Here is a 19571-nt window from a genome sequence, read left to right as displayed (position 1 = left end):
TCTCTGTCGCATGTCCTATATGCCCTTTACTACAGAAACTGAAGTGATTAAATAAACAAAAAAATTCCACGCACCACAATCGCTTCTATTTTCACATAACTCAAACAAGAACTATTTTCAGAATTTCTCTTATCGTGAGAGAGGTTGATGAAGAGTCTCCAAGGTTATGTGATTTGGCAGTTACCATCCACCAAATTAATTAAAAATAACACCCATGCTGAAAAAAGAGATACTTCAAAGGTTGAAAGTTTTGAGATAAAATACTGAAATTCTTTTCTGATGTATCCAGCAATGATAAGTTCAGTAAATTGCACCTGTGTTTTATTTACTTAACACAAAAGGGATACAAAAGAAGCGACAAACAGCTCTGATTCCCCCAGCGTCTTTAAGAATAAATTGTTTGCTGTTCTTTGTGAACCATAGTTAATAACATTTTTAAATTATGCTGCTTCTTTGTACAATTGATACTGGAAAAGGTTCCATGATAGATTAAAACTCAACATTAATTTTCATTTATACGTATTTCCCATGTAAATGAGCAACTTGACATTCTTTAACAGGAAAGGATAAATTTGGGAACTGATAAAGTAGCAATTAAATGCATGATCAGCGAAGGTGTAGGATCAGGAAATAGCAATGCAAATAATTTAGGGCAAGAATTTTAAATGACAGGATGTATGTGGTCAGCTGAAAAAGCAGAAAATGTTGGAAATATTCAACAGGCCAGGTAGGATCTGTGGAGAAAGAAACAGAGTTTACGTTTCAGGGCGATTTTTAAAATGGATATATTTTTATTCAAGTTTTTTCCATTTTAACAAACAACATCTCAGGATTGGTGTCGCACGGCAAAAATATCTCAGCATACATAAATACAGAGGAGGACAGGAGATCAGTAATACATTTGGTTCAGTGTAATCACTAAACTTGATGCCCCAATATGTACATACAGGTAGACTAGATAATGAGAGAGAAGAGGATAAGGCCATGAAAACTGGTGCACACCTTCCCACGCAGCAATTGCTCACATTGTCCATAGGAATTCAAGATAAGGTCTTCACGTGATGTTTGGGCGCACACCAGAACATAACTCCCTCAGACCTTTTTTTTAAAAAACAATATTTTAATTCAAATTTTTCAACAAATTTTCAACAACCCCCCCCCCCCCAACAAGAAGAAAGAAACAAGAACACAACAAGCAGAAATTATACATTGGACTTCTCCCATATACAATAACCCCCCCATATAACAGTAAAAAACACAAATAGGGAAAAAAAAACATCTTAACCCAAACGCCACCCCAAAAGAACCCCCCCCCTCCCCCCCCCCCCCCCCCCCCGCCCCTGGGCTGCTGCTGCTGCTGACCTCCTCCTAACGCTCCACGAGATAGTCTAGGAACGGTTGCCAACGCCTGAGGAATCCCTGCACAGACCCTCGCAAGGCAAACTTTATCCTCTCCAGCTTGATGAACCCTGCCATGTCATTGATCCAGGTTTCCACATTAGGGGGCTTTGCATCTTTCCATAGTAGCAAAATCCTCCGCTGGGCTACCAGGGACGCAAAGGCCAGAATACCGGCCTCTTTCGCCTCCTGCACTCCCGGCTCGTCCGATACCCCAAATAATGCTAATCCCCAGCTCGGCCTGACCAGGGCGTTCACCACCTTGGACATAGTCCTCGCAAAACCCCTCCAAAACCCATCCAGCGCCGGGCACGACCAGAACATATGGACGTGATTTCCCGAGCCACCCCGAGCACCTCCCACATCTGTCCTCCACCCCAAAGAACCTACTCAACCTCGACCCTGTCATATGCGCTCTGTGAGTAACTTTGAACTGTATTAGGCTGAGCCTGGCGCAAGAGGAGGAAGAACTAACCTTACTCAGGGCATCAGCCCACAGACCCTCATCTATCTCCTCCCCAAGCTCCTCCTCCCACTTGCCCTTTAACTCCTCCACCGAGGCCTCCTCCTCTTCCTGCAGCTCCTGGTAAATCGCCAAAACCTTGCCTTCTCCAACCTATACACCCGAAATCACCCTGTCCTGAATCCCACGTGCTGGAAGCAGCGGGAATTCCCTCACCTGCCGCCTCACAAACGCCCTCACTTGCATCTACCTGAAAGCGTTTCCCGGGAATAACCCAAACTTCTCCTCCAGCGCCCCTAGGCTCGCAAACGTCACATTGATGAACATGTCCCCCATTCTTCTAATCCCTGCCCGATGCCAGCTCCGAAACCCCCCATCCATCCTTCCCGGGACGAACCGATGATTCTCCTGAATCGGGGACCAAACCGAGGCTCCCACCTCGCCCCTGTGTCGCCTCCACTGCCCCCAGATCTTCAGCGTCGCCGCCACCACCGGACTCGTGGTGTACCTTGTCGGCGAGAGCGGCAGCGGTGCCATCACCAGCGCCCGCAGGCTCGTGCCCACACAGGACGCCATCTCTAGCCTCTTCCACGCCGCCCCCTCTCCCTCCATTACCCACTTACGGATCATCGCCACATTGGCTGCCCAATAATAGCCACATAAATTCGGCAGCGCCAGCCCCCCCCTGCTCCTGAAACACTCTCTTCACCCTCGGGGTCTTATTCGCCCACACAAATCCCATGATGCTCCTGCTTACCCATTTGAAAAAGGCCTTGGGAATCAAAATGGGAAGGCACTGGAACACAAAGAGAAACCTCGGGAGGACCATCATTTGACCGACTGCACCCTACCCGCTAGTGAGAGTGGCAGCATATCCCATCTTTTAAAATCCTTCTCCATCTGCTCCACCAACCGCGTCAAATTGAGCTTGTGCAGGGCCCCCCAACTCCTAGCTACTTGGATCCCCAGATACCGAAAGCTCCTTTCCGCCCTCTTCAGCGGTAGCTCGTCTATCACCCTTCTATCAGCCCTGAATGCACCACAAAGAGCTCACTCTTCCCTACGTTGAGCTTAAACCCCGAAAAATCCCCAAACTCCCTAAGGATCCGCATGACCTCCGCCATCCCCTCCACTGGATCCGCAACACACAACAACAGGTCATCGACATACAATGACACCCGGTGTTCCTCTCCGCCCTGAACCAATCCCCTCCATTTCCTGGACTCCCTCAGTGCCATGGCCAGCGTCTCAATTACCAGTGCAAACAACAAGGGGGATAAGGGGCACCCCTACCTCGTCACCCGGTACAGCCGAAAGTACTCCGACCTTCGCCGGTTCGTAGCCACACTCGCCACCGGGGCTCTATGTAGCAGCCTGACCCAACTGATGAACCCCTCCCCGAACCCAAACCTCCGCAACACTTCCCAAAGATACTCCCACTCCACGCGATCAAAGGCCTTCTCCGCGTCCATAGCTGCCACTACCTCCGCTTCCCCCTCCACCGAGGGCATCATAATCACATTGAGGAACCTCTGCACATTTGTATTTAGCTGCCTACCCTTCACTAATCCCGTCTGGTCCTCATGAATCACCCCCGGGACACAGTCCTCAATTCTCGTGGCCAGCACTTTCGCCAGCTACTTAGCGTCAGCTTTGAGGAGCGAGATCGGTCTATACGACCCACATTGCAATGGATCCTTGTCCCGCTTCAAGATCAAAGAAATCAGCGCCCTGGACATTGTCGGGGGCAAGGGCCCCCCTCCCTCGCCTTATTAAATGTCCTCACTAGCAACGGGCCCAGCAGGTCCATGTATTTCCTGTAAAATTCAACCGGGAACCCATCCGGCCCCGGGGCCTTCCCCGCCTGCATGCTCCCCAATCCTTTAACCAGCTCCTCCAGCCCAATCAGCGCCCCCAAACCAGCCACCTCCTCCTCCTCCACCCTTGGGAACCTCAGCTGATCTAGGAATCGTCGCATCCCCTCCTCCCCTGCTGGGGGCTCAGACCTGTACAGATCCCCATAGAAGTCCCTAAATACCTTGTTTATTCTCACCGCACTCCGCACCGTATTCCCCCCTCTATCCTTAACTCCACCAATCTCCCTCGCTGCCTCCCTCTTACGAAGCTGATGTGCCAGCATCCGACTCGCCTTCTCCCCATACTCATACGCCGCCCCTTGCGCTTTCCTCCACTGTGCCTCTGCTTTCCCCGTATTTCATCAGGCCGAATTCCGTCTGGAGGTTCCGTCGCTCCCTAAGTAGCCCCTCCTCGGGTGCCTCTGCATAACTCCTGTCCACCCTTAAAATCTCCCCCACCAACTTCTCCCTCTCCCTTCTCTCTCTCTTCTCCCTGTGGGCCCTAATGGAGATTAGCTCTCCCCTGATCACCGCCTTCAGCGCCTCCCAGACTAACCTCCAAGTATCTTTCAATACACCCCCGCATCCGTCCGCACACCCCCTCATCCACCAACAGTCCCACATCGAGGCGCCACAGCACCCCCCCCGACTAGCCATCTCCTTTTCTAGGCCAGCCACGTGCCCGCGCCTCCCGTACCCTCCAGCCCCCCAGGCGGCGGACTCCCGCCCCGACTACCTCTCCTACTTCCAGCTCCCCTTTGGCCAATGCAGCAGCAACTGCCTTACCCCAACTCCCATCCCCGAGCCTCCACCCCCCCTCTTCCTCCACGGGGCCCCGCCCCTCCAACACCGACGCCCACACTCTCCCACAGCCCCCACATCAAATCCTTTCACCCATCCCCACCCAGCACCAAAACAAAAAGAACATTCCCCAAACGCAGTAAACACAGTAAACATTCCCCCCACGACAAACCCTCAGTTTGAGTCCAACTTTTCAGACTGAATAAAGTTCCATGCCTCATCAGGCGTTTCAAAATAGTGGTGCCGATCTTGGAACGTGACCCACAATCGCGCTGGCTGCAGCATCCCGAACTTCACCCCCTTCCGATGGAGATACGCCTTAGCCCGGTTAAAACCAGCTCTCTTCATAGCCACCTCCGCACTCCAGTCCTGGTAAATACGGATCTCCGTGTTCTCCCACCTGCTGCTCCGCTCTTTTTTGGCCCATCTCAGGACACACTCTCTGTCCATAAGGCGGTGGAACCTCACCACTACAGCCCTTGGCGGCTCGTTGACCTTGGGTCTCCTTGCCAGGACCCGATGAGCCCCATCCACCTCCAGGGGCCTCGGGAAAGCTCCCACGCCCATCAGCGAATTGAGCATCGTGCTTATATATGCCCCGGCATCGGGCCACTCCGAAGATTCTTCCTCCTCAACCTATTCTCCAGGTCCTCAAATTTTTCCGCCCAACTCTTGGGCGTCATTCTCCGCCGGCGGGAGTCTCCGTTTTGCCGGCGCCCGGGGGTTTCCCGACTGCGTGGGGCTGCCCCACAATGGGAAACCCCATTGACCGGCCGGTGTTACGGAGACTCCCGCCGGCCGGTAGGGGCAGAAATGTGGCGGGGCGGGTAGGAGAATTTCGCCCCTGGTACGCCTTCACCTTCACCGCCAGGTCCAAGATCTCGTCCTCGTTCTCCGAGGCTTTTTGCCACACCTCCCGGATCGCCGCCCCTTGGGCCTTCTGGGTCTCCACAAGCTTCTCAATCGGCACCTTCATTGGTGCCAGCATTTCTGTCTTCAGCTCCGCAAAGCAGCGTTTAAGGAACTCCTGCTGCTCCTGCGACCACTGCGCCCACGCTGCTTGGTCTCCACCCGCCGCCATCTTCCTTATCTTCCCTTGCACTTTCCGCTGCACCAGGATCACTTTTTTAACCGCTCCACTCCTGGTCCAATCCATATAGTGTCGGGGGAACCTTGCTGTCACCTTCCCACACTGGAAGCCGTTGAACAATTGCCATTGGGACCCCTCTGAAGAGCCCAAAAATCCGTTCCCGGCGTGAGCTGCCGAACGTGCGACCTACCTAGGCATAGCCGCAACCGGAAGTCCCAACTCCCTCAGACCTAACCACACCAGAGGCATCAATAATACATTGTGGGGTCCTAATCTCAGACAAAGGGCCTGTCTGTACCTTTGCAGGAACAATCACCAATTCTTTAACCCCACAATAACAGAAATAAAAAATTACAGAAAATAGTCGCGAGGGCACTAGTTCTAAGAGATATTTTATTGCCAGGTGCGTGAAAACTCCAAACTCTGCCACAGCACAGAATGATCATCATTTCACATATTTACACAGACAAGACCAGCAAATATTCATACAGTTGGTTTAAATTACAATCAATGCAATCACCAGTGCCTCCCAACACACTAACCGTGACAAGGATAAAAAAGAAACTTCCTGGGGCAGCGGGTCTTGGGATAACAGGGACCAGGATACAGCCATGGATACATGACACCCTGGCACATGCCCCCCACCACAAGACCAAAAAGAAACGGGAGAAAACTGCACATTCGGAACCTTACTCAGCCTCACAGGACATCCCGACCAAGAAGGAACTTTTTAAGCACAAGGGGGCAATCGGATACCAACCGCAGTACTAGACCTGGTCCGGCTCCGTACCCTCCCTCACCTAGGAGTCGGTAAACCAAGGATCCCCACACCACGCCACTACTAACCCAGCCTCACTCCTCTCTAACCGCATCCAAGGCAGCATACCAGCCCTGTCGACACTAGAAGATTCACATCGTCCTCAACTGAGAAGAACTGATCACCAATGAGAAGATGACTGGGCATCTGAGAGGGCCATGATCCTCTCTGCCTCGGCATGATAAGGGAAACTCCCTAAGACACAAAGTGCCAAATCGGGACCTACAACAGCATAACAGCATGCTACCTATCCAAGTAAGGGACAGAAACCCCAATAAAAAAGGAAAACCAGGATTAGCCAAAGAATGCCGGACAAGGACCAGCACCATACGCCATTACAAAAAGAATACTCGGGGCAGAGCAGTGTAGCCTCATCAGAGACAGAAACACTGTTTCCACAGGTGAGACCCAACTTCAAAAGGGAGGGCAATAAAGAAGACACGATAAAAGACCACTTAGAGGGGGGTATCTATCTCCCTCATTTGAACTGAAGAAGGGCTCGAACAACGCAGATTCACAGTTAACAGACTCTCACTCTCACCCTGCCATCCGCAGGTCACCACGTGTTCAGTGGAACCCTACTTTGAGAGGGGGAGCAGACCAGGATCTCTCAAATGGGGACAATTCAGGGGAGGGAAACTCAGTCCGTCACCCAGCAGACCCTCTGCCCGACCCAGGTAAACACAGTTTATCCTGCCCTAACAAACCCACTCAAGTGACCACTGCCACCAGCCACACAACCAAGAGCATATTGAAGAAGATGGGCCATGCACGGATTAACCAATCACACTGCTGCCTCACAGCACCAGGGCCTCGGGTGACTGTCTGTATGGAGCCTGCACATTCTCCTCATGTCTGTGTGGGTTTCCTCCGGGTGCTCCAGTTTCTTCCCACAGATGAAGGATGTGCAGGTTAGGTAGATGGGCCATGTTAAATTGCCCCTTAGTGTCCAAATATGTGCAGATTAGGTGGGGTTATGGGGTTACAGGGATAGGGGGGGCAGTGGGCCTAGGTAGGGTGTTCTTTCAGTGGGTCGGTGCAGACTCGATGGGCTGAATGGCCTCCTCCAGCACTGTAGGAATTCTATCACATATTTCCCATTACTCCAACAATCCCAGATGTCACCAACCACAAAGTGGAACCACAAGGAACCTGGTCCTCTGTAGGATACAGATCTGTCCGGAATTTCATATGAGATAAGCATGGATTCCCTAAACCCAAAGTAACAAGAAAACAAAAGAAAATCCGACACAGATAGCTCTAACTGGGGATTTACCTCAACCATACTGAGGACTTACATAGACATGCCGCCCACCACCACACCAACCACCCGTCCACCACTCTGCCATGGCTTTTAAAAAATTAATTGACGGGAGGTTGCTGTTGCTGGCTGGGCCAGCAGCCATTGCCCATCCCATTTATTGGCCAACTACATTGGTGTTGAGTCACATGTAGGTCTGACCAGGTAAGGACAGGAGATTTCCTTCCCTACATTAGTGAAACAGATGGGTTTTGACGACAATTGACAATGGTTTCATGGTCATCATTGGACTTTTAATTCTAGATCTTTCCGGAATTCAAATCTCACCATCTGCCCTGAGACTCTGGTTCGCTAGTCAAGTGACAAACCACGGCACCACTGTCTCCCCCTCGACTCATATTCTCTATGAGGTGAGGTGTATCTAAAATTCACTCCCTCTTCATAACTGCAGGAATTTCAGTCGGAGCACACAAAAAAAAGGGCAAGACTATGCACAACCCTCATGTCACACTACCAATTTAGTATGGTTTTTGCCATAACAGGATTACAGACGGCCGTCTCCTCTATGCTTATATATCATACCCCCTTGTCAGGAAAAATGACATAAAATCAACGGTATAGTCACAAGGGAATAAAATTCAGTATTATTGATGAACTGCAGGATAATAACGGCATCAATGATGCTTGGGAATGCCAAAGCCATGACAGGAATTTGTTCTCCTCAAGAGGTCGGGTGCACAAACTCACCCTGTCTGGCCCCAACTCCCCGAGTTGGTTGGGATAGATGACATACCATGCAACGGGCTTTCCTAGGACTGAAGGCGAGTCTCCACCAGAGAGATTGTTCTATCAAGTAACATGGTTCTCTTCTCTGCTTCCACTATTCTCTCAAGGATATTTTGCAGTTCATCAATTGCACCAATAATCTGCACTATGGAGCTGAGATCATCATCCACAACATCATTCACAAAGGCGGCCATCATCTTTTGATGCCAATGCCCTATCAAGGTGTAGGCTCGCTCACCAATAAAACCGTCACTGCAAGCTGCGCCCCACCCCAGCTGCCTCCGGCTGCCTCAATCACACAAGGATTTTTTTTTTACTTATCCCGGCTCCTGATTACCAATGTTTGTCCAATTTTTTCCAGGGACATAGTACAAGACGTATACCCCAGAAGCAAGTAATTATGGGATGTGCACCAGAACTAAAAAAAAAAGGATTAAAAGAAAACTTAGCCACTCCTGAACTCACATCACTTGACCCCCTTATTCTTTGTTTTGAGAAGAAATAATAGCAACTGGATTGGTGTTCTTGAATTTGGAAGTAAAATATCTATGAAATACTCACCACCAGTATCATAAATGAAAATGTAACGTGTGGTTGGGAGGTTGGAAGCGATGGCTTATGGTGGAGCGGAAGGGTACCAGATTATTATTGCTTTTAGTGGGAGATTTTGGCCACAATAAAGCAGCCTTTAAGATGGTCGGCCAGCTCAGTGATATATTGATCATGGGCTAGATTCTCCGTTTCAGCAGCTAAGTGCTGGCACCAGCAGAGCATGTGTGGTCTTTTACAACAAGATATCGGCAATAAACCCTCACCGATTCCGGGACCGGTGAGTGGCTAGCACTGGCGTTGGGTGAATCTCCCGCCTCCCATGCCTAAAATGGCCGGATAATGGCTGGGTCCAGGGCCGCGCATGCGCACGGCTGACGACCTGCAGTGGTCGCACTGTACAATATGATGCCGGCCGTGCGCGGCCCCAACCCGCCATCCACGGTCTCACAGGCCACCCCCTGACTACCCCCTATCATTCTCCCCAGCCCTCGCAGAAGCCCTCCAAGCCAGTGACACGGATCCCGGCCGAGTATGGCGCCGCTGGACACAGTCCGCATCCGTTATGCCAGGTTCCCGCACGGCTGAGACCACACGTGTCCCGCTCCGTCAGGAACTCGGCCCATCAGGGCGGAGCATCGCGGGTGGGCCGGCCGATGACACGGTAACGCCGTTGCAATGGCACACGGCACGCGTCGCGATGATGCCATTTCGGTGGGGGTGGAGCATGGCTGACCGGCATCAAACCGCACCGGCCCCGATTACGGCGTCGGAGCCCATTCTCCACCCGATCACCTAACACAATTTTGGGGTCGGGCAACGGAGAATACCGCCCTATGTATCTCATTCTAGAATAAGACCAATTAACTTGAATCCACATAATGGCTTATTGTGCTGTGGTAGGCGGTTATCCAGAATGTTAAAGGTGCAGATGAGCGGCTGAGGAGCAGATCAAGAGAGAGGAAACCGTAAGTTTAAGCTGGCATTTGTGAGAATGTCTGGGATAATTCCTTCAAAGTGTTGGGGAGAGGGGCAGAGTTGTGCAATTAACAGTGGAGAGGTTAAACAAAAAATAAATTAAGAAATTATTTTAAAAACGTGCTATGCCTCCTTATTCTAACAATTAAAATGATGACATTTCAACCACAACCATATCTGCTTTGCCACAACTTGCAGGGTTAGAGGAAAGAGCAAGCATGTGTGAGTAACTGGATTCAGAAGAGCCAGTGGGCTGAATGACTTTCTTCTGTGCTGCACTACTCTGCATGCAAGTTTGTGGGCCCCATCCTAGATTGCATGTGACATGTTATTAGTCTGGTTGTGCATTGCTGTGTCTGCTTGACTGCGTCCAGTCTGCATATGTTGCTAAATGCCATTTTTGTACTATTAATCCCATTTGAGAAGCTTTAATGTGCCACTGATGAAACTCTGTGTTCAACATTGATGGCAAACGTAAATCTGTGTATTAACAATGATGCATCACTTTTTGCTTGAAGGTTGAGGGGTAATAAGAAATTTAGATTGAAATTAAAGAGCAAAGAGAAGGAGGCCCATTATATTCATTGCAATTTGCTAGTCTAACAGGAAAATTCCAGCATTCCAATTTACAGTTCAACATGAAATGAAATAACATTGGCCCATATTATTTACTCACTCACAATGAAAATAGTGTTCATATCACCATCCTCGATCCATCAAAAGCATTTAAATCTGTCATACATATTAACAAGCATCATACATATTAATAATCATTGTATCCAGTCCCAACTTTTCTTTCAGTTGGGCAGGAGGAAGAATATTAATGTTCTGGGAAAACAAAACCACTTTTATTTTTTGGAACTTCAATCTCTCCCTGCATACTGATGTTTTTTTGATCCTCAGTAGTTTCCACTGAATTTCCAATCTTAAATTTGCAAAGTTGTTTTCAAGGCCCACCTTGCATTTAAAAATGACAGACCTGTGAAATTTTTACTGGTCTATTGTGTCTCTCGACAATTTTTGTGGATTCAGCAATTGTAAGCTATTCTGAGGGCTTCGTGTTATTGAACATGAATTTGGGTCTTCACCATTTCTGAAACTGCTGGCCAGGATTATTCAATACACTGATCCCTGATTCAGTGGATTTACTTGTCTACAGCTGTGAAAGGCTTCCATCGCGCATGGTTAACAAATTCACTGCTCAGGCTTGCATCCTTTAACGAATGCAGTGTAAAAGGAAATGCAGTATGACCTCTGTACTTCCGAACTGTGTTCTGACAGAAAATAGAACTTCATATTTATACATCATCAATACGGTATATTTAAGTCAATACCTTTCAAACAGATTTGTTCGCACTTTACAAGTTCTGATACTTTCGACAGAAGCTTTGTTGCTCATAGCCAAACAAGCAGAACAGAGGAGGATAGCAGTGCACATGGAAATAAATCTGCTTCCTTGTTTTGCATCAATAACATTTCCCTGGATACAGAGAACAACTATTTCACCATTCCCCCCCACCCCCCCACCCCCAACAAATTTAAGCGTAAGAGCAGACTCAATTTTCCATTTAATCCCTCGTAGTCTCCCATCATAAGGTTGTCAATTTGATTCCCATTTTTGCTGAATTTTGATCAATGTTGTGCTATATGGATCTGTTCCCATTCAAACTACATTAAGGTTGGCAAGACATATTTCATGTGAAGTGTTTGGACTCGTCAGATAGAAGGCTTCAATGCCATCAGTTGGAATTTGAACTCAGGTCCTGGGGATGTCGGGTAATGCGCCACCTAACTCCTTTGTTTATAATGATCATCTTTAGCACGATTCTGTTGCAGCGCATCCACGCCAGTTTGAATTTAATTTCAAAGGGACAATTATACACTTATTAGAGTGCATTGTTTTCAAAAGCAGTTGTCTAGCAATGTTTTAAATATCTTATTATGTTTGTCTGGCTTTTGCACAGAAAAACTGTTGTTAGTGGAGGTGCTGCTGTCCCCCATCCTTATGGAATAGCTAATTTTGAGGATAAATTATTCTATACTGACTGGACCAAGATGGCGGTTATGAGATGCAATAAGTCGACAGAAAACGACCCACACGTTCTCTATCAAACTTCACTGAGACCATTTGGAGTGACAGTTTATCATTCATTCAGACAGCCATTGGGTAAGTTTAGTTAAATTACACAGTTAGGTTAGTTAATTTTAATATCTTACTCTATGGATGGAGGTAACAGAGTAATTTATGATGCATAAGCTTTAAACACAACTTTAAACACTTATAGTAAAGAATGGGTTCCAGGTTAATTTCACTTTTGGAGTTTCAGTAACATGTATTCCAAATTGCCTCACAAACAATTTTTTACTTTCTGTGGATAATTTTGTACTTATTTTTGTCATCCTATATTCTATAGAATAACTTGCAGCTAATAATTGTGCTAAGGACTCAATTTATTGCTATTGAAATTAAAAATGTACATCATTTCCAGAAGAATGGGTTCCAGAAGAAGAGACTCTTTCATTTAGCTGATATAAAACATATTAAATGGCCCAGATCTTCCGGTCAGCATCGGAGAGGCTGTGTCCCACTCTGACCCATGTGTAATCTGCCCACTTACCATTTTACACCGGAGCCTTTGTGCTTTCTGGTGCCAGCTCTAGCAGGGCTGCAGGAGCGAACATAATCCTGAGGCAAATTGTCAGACATAATTCCAGTGCAGCCACGGCACCTTTTTCATCATAAACTGACGACATGCCCTTTAAGATCTGCCCTTAGTTCATTGATTTACAAGGGCTGATTCTCCAGCCACGTCGTGCCCGGCACAAATCCCGCTATGTTGGGAGAATAGCGGGAGAGCCCCTAAAGAGGGTTTGAGCCGGGCACCGAATAGAGCACAATGCTTCCGGCCCACTGCAGCTGACATAATCTGGTTCATGTCCTCACTGGAAGTGAACCAGATTAACATATTTAAAATCACTATTTTAATATGCCGGGATATTTGAAGTCCGATTTTCCTGGAATCCTCATCCCCTTGCCGGCGCAGCGTAAAGCTGGAGGGAATCACTATTGGTCTCCACCACCGGAGATCAGACATGATGACCACATCAGGCGGCCCTGAGAACATTGAACCACCAGGTGGTTGGGGATATGACAGGGACACTGCCATGTTGGCACTGTTAAGGAGAGGGGCATGAAAGGGGGTGGCACGGTGAGGGAGCATGTGGCAACCCCCTTCAGTTGCTGCTCTCCTGAGGGGGGGGGGGGCTGATGCCTGCAAGAAGATGTGGGTGTCTGAAGGGAGACCTGAAGGTCCCAAAGCCAGAGATCATTGTGGGGTAGGGTGGTTGATGCCAGCGAGGATGGTGGTGGGTTGGGGTGGGTGGAGATGGGAAGCTGAGCTTGCTGGCGTGGGAAGGCCATAACCCTCAGTGCCAGTTCAAATCACATCCCCTTCCAAAAAAATGACTAAGTATGGGAAGATCGCAATGGGATTTGAGCCAGATCAACCAACTCGATTCGCACTGATTCTTTTACACAAAATGACACCCACAATTTGAGAGAAGTCCACACACATTGTTTGAAACGAAGCTGTCAACATCTGAAAATGCACAGCCTCACTCCACTGACCGTGCCAACATCCCCTCATCCCAAAATTATTCACCCCTGACAAACTTCACCCCCCTCAGCCTCAAAATTATTCACCACCTTCCCTCACCCCAATAGTGTTCACCCCATCCCCAAAATAGTCCAACCGCCCCTCATACCAAAAATGTTCAACAACCTCTCGCAACCCTGAAATTGTGCACCCTTTGACAATATTAATCTCCCGACCCACAAAAGTATTGACCCCAACTCCTTTCACTCCATGAAAAAAAATGTTTGTCCAGGAAATGGGACTGAGTGCAGCCTCGATGGGATGTTCCTCGCCCAGCCCCCAAAATGAAGCAGAGTCCCATTCAATAGTGCGGTTGTTCCCGGCGCTGCCTGCGCAAGGAAACACCCGGCTAAATGCGCTCAACATGGGACTCTTTTTCATTTCTGTTAGATCGTGCCAAGATCGCATACAGCAGATAACTACATAAAGTTAAAACGCATGGGATTGCGAGTAGTGTCTTGAGATGGATAGAAAGCTGGTTAGCAGACAGGAAATAAAGAGTTGAAATAAATGTGTCTTCTTCTGATTGCAGGCAGTGACTAATGGGGTACCAACTGTTCACAGTATACATTAATGATTTGGACGAGGGAACTAAATGTTTAATCTCCAAATTTACAGATGATACAAAGTTGGGTGGGAGGATGAGCTGTGAGGAGGATATAGAGATGCTTCAGCGGGATTTGGACAGGCTGAGTGAATGGCCATATGCATGACAGATGCAGTATAATGTGGATAAATGTGAGGTTATCCGCTTCGGTAGCAAAAATAGGAAGGCAGATTATTCTTTGAATAGGTGTAAATTGCGAGACCTTGGTGAATCAGTCACTGAAAGTAAGCATGCAGGTACAGCAGGCAGGAAAGAAGGAAAGGTATGTTGGCCTTTATAGTGAGAGGATTTGAATATAGGAATAGTGATGCTTTATTACAATTGCATAGGGCGCTGGTGAGGCCGCACCTGGAGTATTGTGTGCAATTTTGATTTCCTTATCTGAGGATGGATGTTATTGCTATGGAGGGAGTGCAGAGAAGGTTTACTGGGCTGATTCCTGGGATGACAGCACTGTCATATGAGGAGAGATTAAGTCAGTTAGGATTATATTCATTGGAGTTCAGAAGACTTATAGAATTTACAATACAGAAGGAGGCCATTCGGCCCATTGAGTCTGCACCAGCCCTTGGAAAGAGCACCCTATCTAATCCCACACCTCCACCCTGTCCCCATAACCCAGTAACCCCACCCAACCTTTAGCATGGCCAATCCACCTAATCTGCACATCTTTGGACTGTGGGAGGAAACCGGAGTAACTGAAGGAAACCCACCCAGACACGGGGAAAACGTGAAGACTCTGCACAGTGACCCAAGCCAGGAATGAGAGGGGATCTCATAGAAACTTACAAAATTCTAATAGGATTAGACAGGGTAGATTCAGAAATAATGTTCCCGATGGTGGGGGAGCACAGAACCAGGGGTCATATACAGAACTCAGGGTCACAGTTTGGGGATAAGGGGTAAATCTTTTAGGACTGAGTTGAGGAGAAATTTCTTCACTCAGAATGTGGTGAATCTGTGGAATTCGTTACCACAGAAAGTAGTTGAGGCCAAAACTTTGTGCGATTTCAAGAAGGTATTAGGTATAGCTCTTGTGGTTCAATGGATTAAAGGATATGGGTCCTGTAAGAAGTCTTACAACACCAGGTTAAAGTCTAACAGGTTTGTTTCAAATCACTAGCTTTCGGAGCGCAGCTCCTTCCTCAGGTGCATGAACAGCTGGGTTCCACAAACACATATATGGACAAATTCAATGATGCAAGATAATACTTTGAATGTGAGTCAGGAGAGGATAACTTAAAATGCTACCAATCATTAGTACACTGAGGCAGGATTTGATGAGTTAGTCCCATGACTTGCGGACAGTTGCCAAGCAACAGGATAGAGATAGTACACTTAGCCTCCCAGTAGATATATCTGTCTGACCTGTGAGTAAAGAACCCATATTATTGTTTTACCAACTCTTGTGTGTGATTGGTACATTTACATTGAGGAAACGAAAAGCATAACAAGGTGGCAGGCCAGCAGCAGCACAAAATAAAAGCGGAGGGAAAAAGCTGGTATGAGAGTGAAACAATTATCCAGCCTCACTGTGTGTAACGATTCTGGAGCTATGTTGGAATTTGATACATTGCACACCATGGCCTGAACTTTCCAAATGTTCCCAACGGTGGTATCTTCCGGTCCCGCCAACAGTGAACCTCGCGGGTTGAAATCTCAGGAAAAGTTTATCTGTTGCAAAGTTGAAGTTGGAACAGAAATTAAACAGCAGCCATTTAGCAGGTTCTTTCATTCTAAGTATAATTCCACAGACAGGAAAATTAATTTGTGCTGAAGCTTTATACTGCAGACTGGGCTGGGAAGAACAGTTCCTAACAGCTACATCAAGCCTGGAATAAGTCTTTTCTCACTGTTTACTTTCACTTTGGAAATTACATCATAATATTCCCACCTCAAATCACTAGCCGGAAATTTCTGGTCATTCACGCGGGATCGTCTGGTCCTGCGGACGGCGCACCCTGCCATGGGTTACCCAGCGACAAGCGGTGCATTCAAAGGGAAACCCCGCTGACAATGGTGAGCCCAGGGGATACCACCGCTGGCCAATGTTGGGCTGCCCCTGCTGCGGTGAAACACACAATTTGTTGGTCTGAAAATCCCAAACGTGAATTAGACATGGTCCATTCCGGCGGGAACTGGCTTGGAGGGCGGTTAGCGGGGTCCTCGGGGGGGGTGGGGTAGGGGGATCCGGCCAGCGATTGGGGCCCACCGATCTGCGGGCGGGCCTGTGCCGCGGGGGCACTCATTCACTCCGTGCCGGCCTCTGTAAGGCTCCGCCATGGCTGGCGCAGAGAAGAAACCCCTTGCGCATGCGCAGGAAACACGGCAGCGGTCCTGCGCATGCGGCAACTCACGCCGGCCGGCGGAGGCCCTTCAGCGCCGGTTGGCGTGGCGCCATCCCCTCCAGCGCTGACCTAGCCCCCGGAAGTGCGGAGGATTCCGCAACTTCCAGGCGGCCCAATGCTGGAGTAGTTCACGCCGCTCTTTGGCGCTGGTACGGGCTGCCCCACCGATTCCAGGAGAATCCCGGCCAGGGTGTTTGGCTTATGGATGTTGTTAGGAAAGTTACTAAGGGTTAACGATAGAGGACTGTATCTCTGGGGGGGATATTTGTGCTAGTAGTTGATCTGGGGCTGCATTCTCCGACCACCCGCCCCCTCCGGTCTCCGAATTCTTCCACCACCAAAAGCCGATGTGGCATAAGCCCGCCTCAGAGAATGGCGGGATCCGGCGTGACTCAATGGGCCCCGGGTCCGCCCGAATTCTCTGGCCCGCGATGGGCCGAAGTCCCGCCCGCCTGTTGCCAGTCCCGCCGGCGTAAATTGGAGTTGGTCCCTTACCGGCGGGACTTGGTGGCGCGGGCAACCTCCGTGATTATTGGGGGTTTGCAGGGGGATCTGGCCCCGGGATGTGCCCCCACGGTGGTCTGGCCCGCGGTTGGGGCCCACCGATCCGCGGGTGGGCCTATGCCGTGGGGGCACTCGATTCCTTCCGCACCGGAGGCCGTGGTCAACCGCCATTCCCGGTGCGGAAGTGACTCCATATGCGCATGCGCGGGGATGACGTCAGCAGATTTCGCACCTTTGGGGCGGCCCGTCGCCGGAGTGGTTCCCGCCACTCCACTGCGCCGTTTCTGCCCGCCCCGCCAATTCCCGGAGAATCCCGCCCAAGATGTTTACTGTAAGTTTATAAAATATTAACTGGATTCATGGAATAAACATTGTTTTGTTTAAAAATACTTAAGGGACAGAATTCTCCGACCCCCTGCCGGGTTGGAGAATCGCCGGGGGGCTGCGTGAACCCTGCCCCGCCGCTCCGACGCCGGCTGCCGAATATTCTGGTGCCAGTTTTTTGGCGGGGGCAGGGATCGCGCCTCACCAGTTGGGGGCCGTTGGCAGTGGCCCCCCCCCCCAGCGATTCCCCAGTCCCCGATGGGCCGAGCAACCGCCCATTTTCGGCCAGTCCTGCCGGCATGGATTAGACCAGGTCTGTACCAGCGGGACCTGACTTGGAGGGTGGCTAACGGAGCCCGCGGGGCGGCGCGGGGGGATCTGGCCCCGGTGGGGGGGGGGGGGGGCCTCCACGGTGGCCTGGCCCGCGATCGGGGCCCACCAATCTGCGGGCGGGCCTGTGCCGTGGAGGCACTCTTTTCCTCCGCGCCGGCCTGTGTAAAACTACACCATGGTCGGCGCGGAGAAGAAACCACCTGCGCATTCGCAGGAATCACGGCAGTGGTTCTGGGAACACGCTGGTGCTCCTGCGCTTGCGCCAACTCACGGTGGCCGGCGGAGGCCCTTCGGTGCCGGTTGGCGCGGCGTCAACCACTCCAGCGCCGGCCTAGCACCCGAAGGTGCGTAGGATTCCGCACCTTCCGGGTGGCCCGACGCCGGAGTGGTTCACGCCACTCTTTGGCGCCAGTACCGGAGAATCCCGGCCAAGATCTCTGTTGCATCACACCTGGAAAGTGGGCCCTTGTGTCCCAGGTTTGATTCCGGCTTGGGTCATTGTCTGTGCGGAGTCTGCACATCCTCCCCGTGTGTGCGTGGGTTTCCTCCGGGTGCCCCGGTTTCCTCCCACAGTCCAAAGATGTGCAGGTTAGGTGGATTGGCCATGATAAATTGCCCTTAGTGTCCAAAATTGCCCTTAGTGTTGTGTGGGGTTACTGGGTTATGGGGATAGGGCGGAGGTGTTGACCTTGGATAGGGTGCTCTTTCCAAGAGCCGGTGCAGACTCGATGGGCCGAATGGCCTCCTTCTGCACTGTAAATTCTATGATAACCAAAATGTGTAAAAGCTGTGGGCCAGGTGAACTCCATGATATACTTTGGTGTTCTCTAAACCCTGGCCCATTGTAGGGGATAATGGGGTTAAAAATGGGAAGGCAGGATGGGAGAAGGGGATGGTATTGGGAGAGCGGGGGAGGGGGGGTGTGTTGGTTGTTTATAATGGTGATTGTTCTTCTGCTTTTGTTTGCTTATATGAAAAGGCTGGGGGCTGGTTTAGCACACTGGGCTAAATCGCTGGCTTTTAAAGCAGACCAAGGCCGGCAGCATGGTTCAATTGTGACAACACTCTTGACCACTGCTACTCAAAAATCAAGGGCGCCTACCGTTCCATCCCCGACCGCACTTTGGGAAATCAGACCATAAGACGGTGCTCCTTCTCCCAGCATACAAGCAGAAACTCAAGCGGGAGAATCCAGCTAAGAAGGTTGTGCAGTGCTGGTCCGAGGAGACAGAAGAGCTCTTACGTGACTGCTTAGAGACAGTGGACTGGTCCATATTTAAGAACTCAGCGACCAACTTAAATGAGTATGCCACCACCGTCACAGACTTCATCAGCAAATGTGTGGACGACTGCGTGCCAAAGAAAGCAGTATGTACGTTCCCCAACCGGAAACCATGGCTCAACCGCGAGATTGACTCCCTACTGAAGGACAGATCTGAGGCTTCAAGTCAGACGACACAGACCTATACAAGAAATCCAGATACAACCTCCGCAAAGCCATCCGGAATGCCAAGAGAGAATATCAAACCAAGCTAGAGTCACAGACAGACTCTCGGCGGTTGTGGCAAGGACTAAACAACATAACGGGCTACAAAGCAAAGCCGAACAGTATCTCCGGCAGCAGCGCACCCCTCCCCGATGAACTCAATGCATTCTATACTCGGTTCGAGCAGGTAACCAACAATCCGCTGGCGAGTGCCCAGCAGCCCATAATTCACCCATACCCACCATCACAGCTTCCGAAGTCAGATTGGCCTTCCTGAAAGTGAACCCTCGGAAGGCGACGGGCCCAGACGGGAT

At 49.8% G+C, this 19571-nt stretch overlaps 1 protein-coding gene across 2 annotated transcripts in view; it reads left to right on the top strand.

Annotated features, from left to right (window-relative positions):
• LOC140389267 (low-density lipoprotein receptor-related protein 2-like) overlaps window positions 1-19571 on the top strand; it is a 533746-nt gene that overhangs the window by 179854 nt on the left and 334321 nt on the right. For both annotated transcript variants that reach the window (XM_072473460.1, XM_072473452.1), the window contains exon 14: window positions 11964-12166. In XM_072473460.1, the coding sequence (XP_072329561.1) occupies window positions 11964-12166 (203 nt within the window). The remainder of the gene's footprint in view (window positions 1-11963; window positions 12167-19571) is intronic.

Source organism: Scyliorhinus torazame, chromosome 2 (genome assembly GCF_047496885.1).
Source record: "Scyliorhinus torazame isolate Kashiwa2021f chromosome 2, sScyTor2.1, whole genome shotgun sequence".
NCBI classification, from domain to species: domain Eukaryota; kingdom Metazoa; phylum Chordata; class Chondrichthyes; order Carcharhiniformes; family Scyliorhinidae; genus Scyliorhinus; species Scyliorhinus torazame.
The sequence above is the reverse complement of the archived record's forward strand: the minus strand, read 5'-3'. Positions and strand labels throughout refer to the sequence as shown.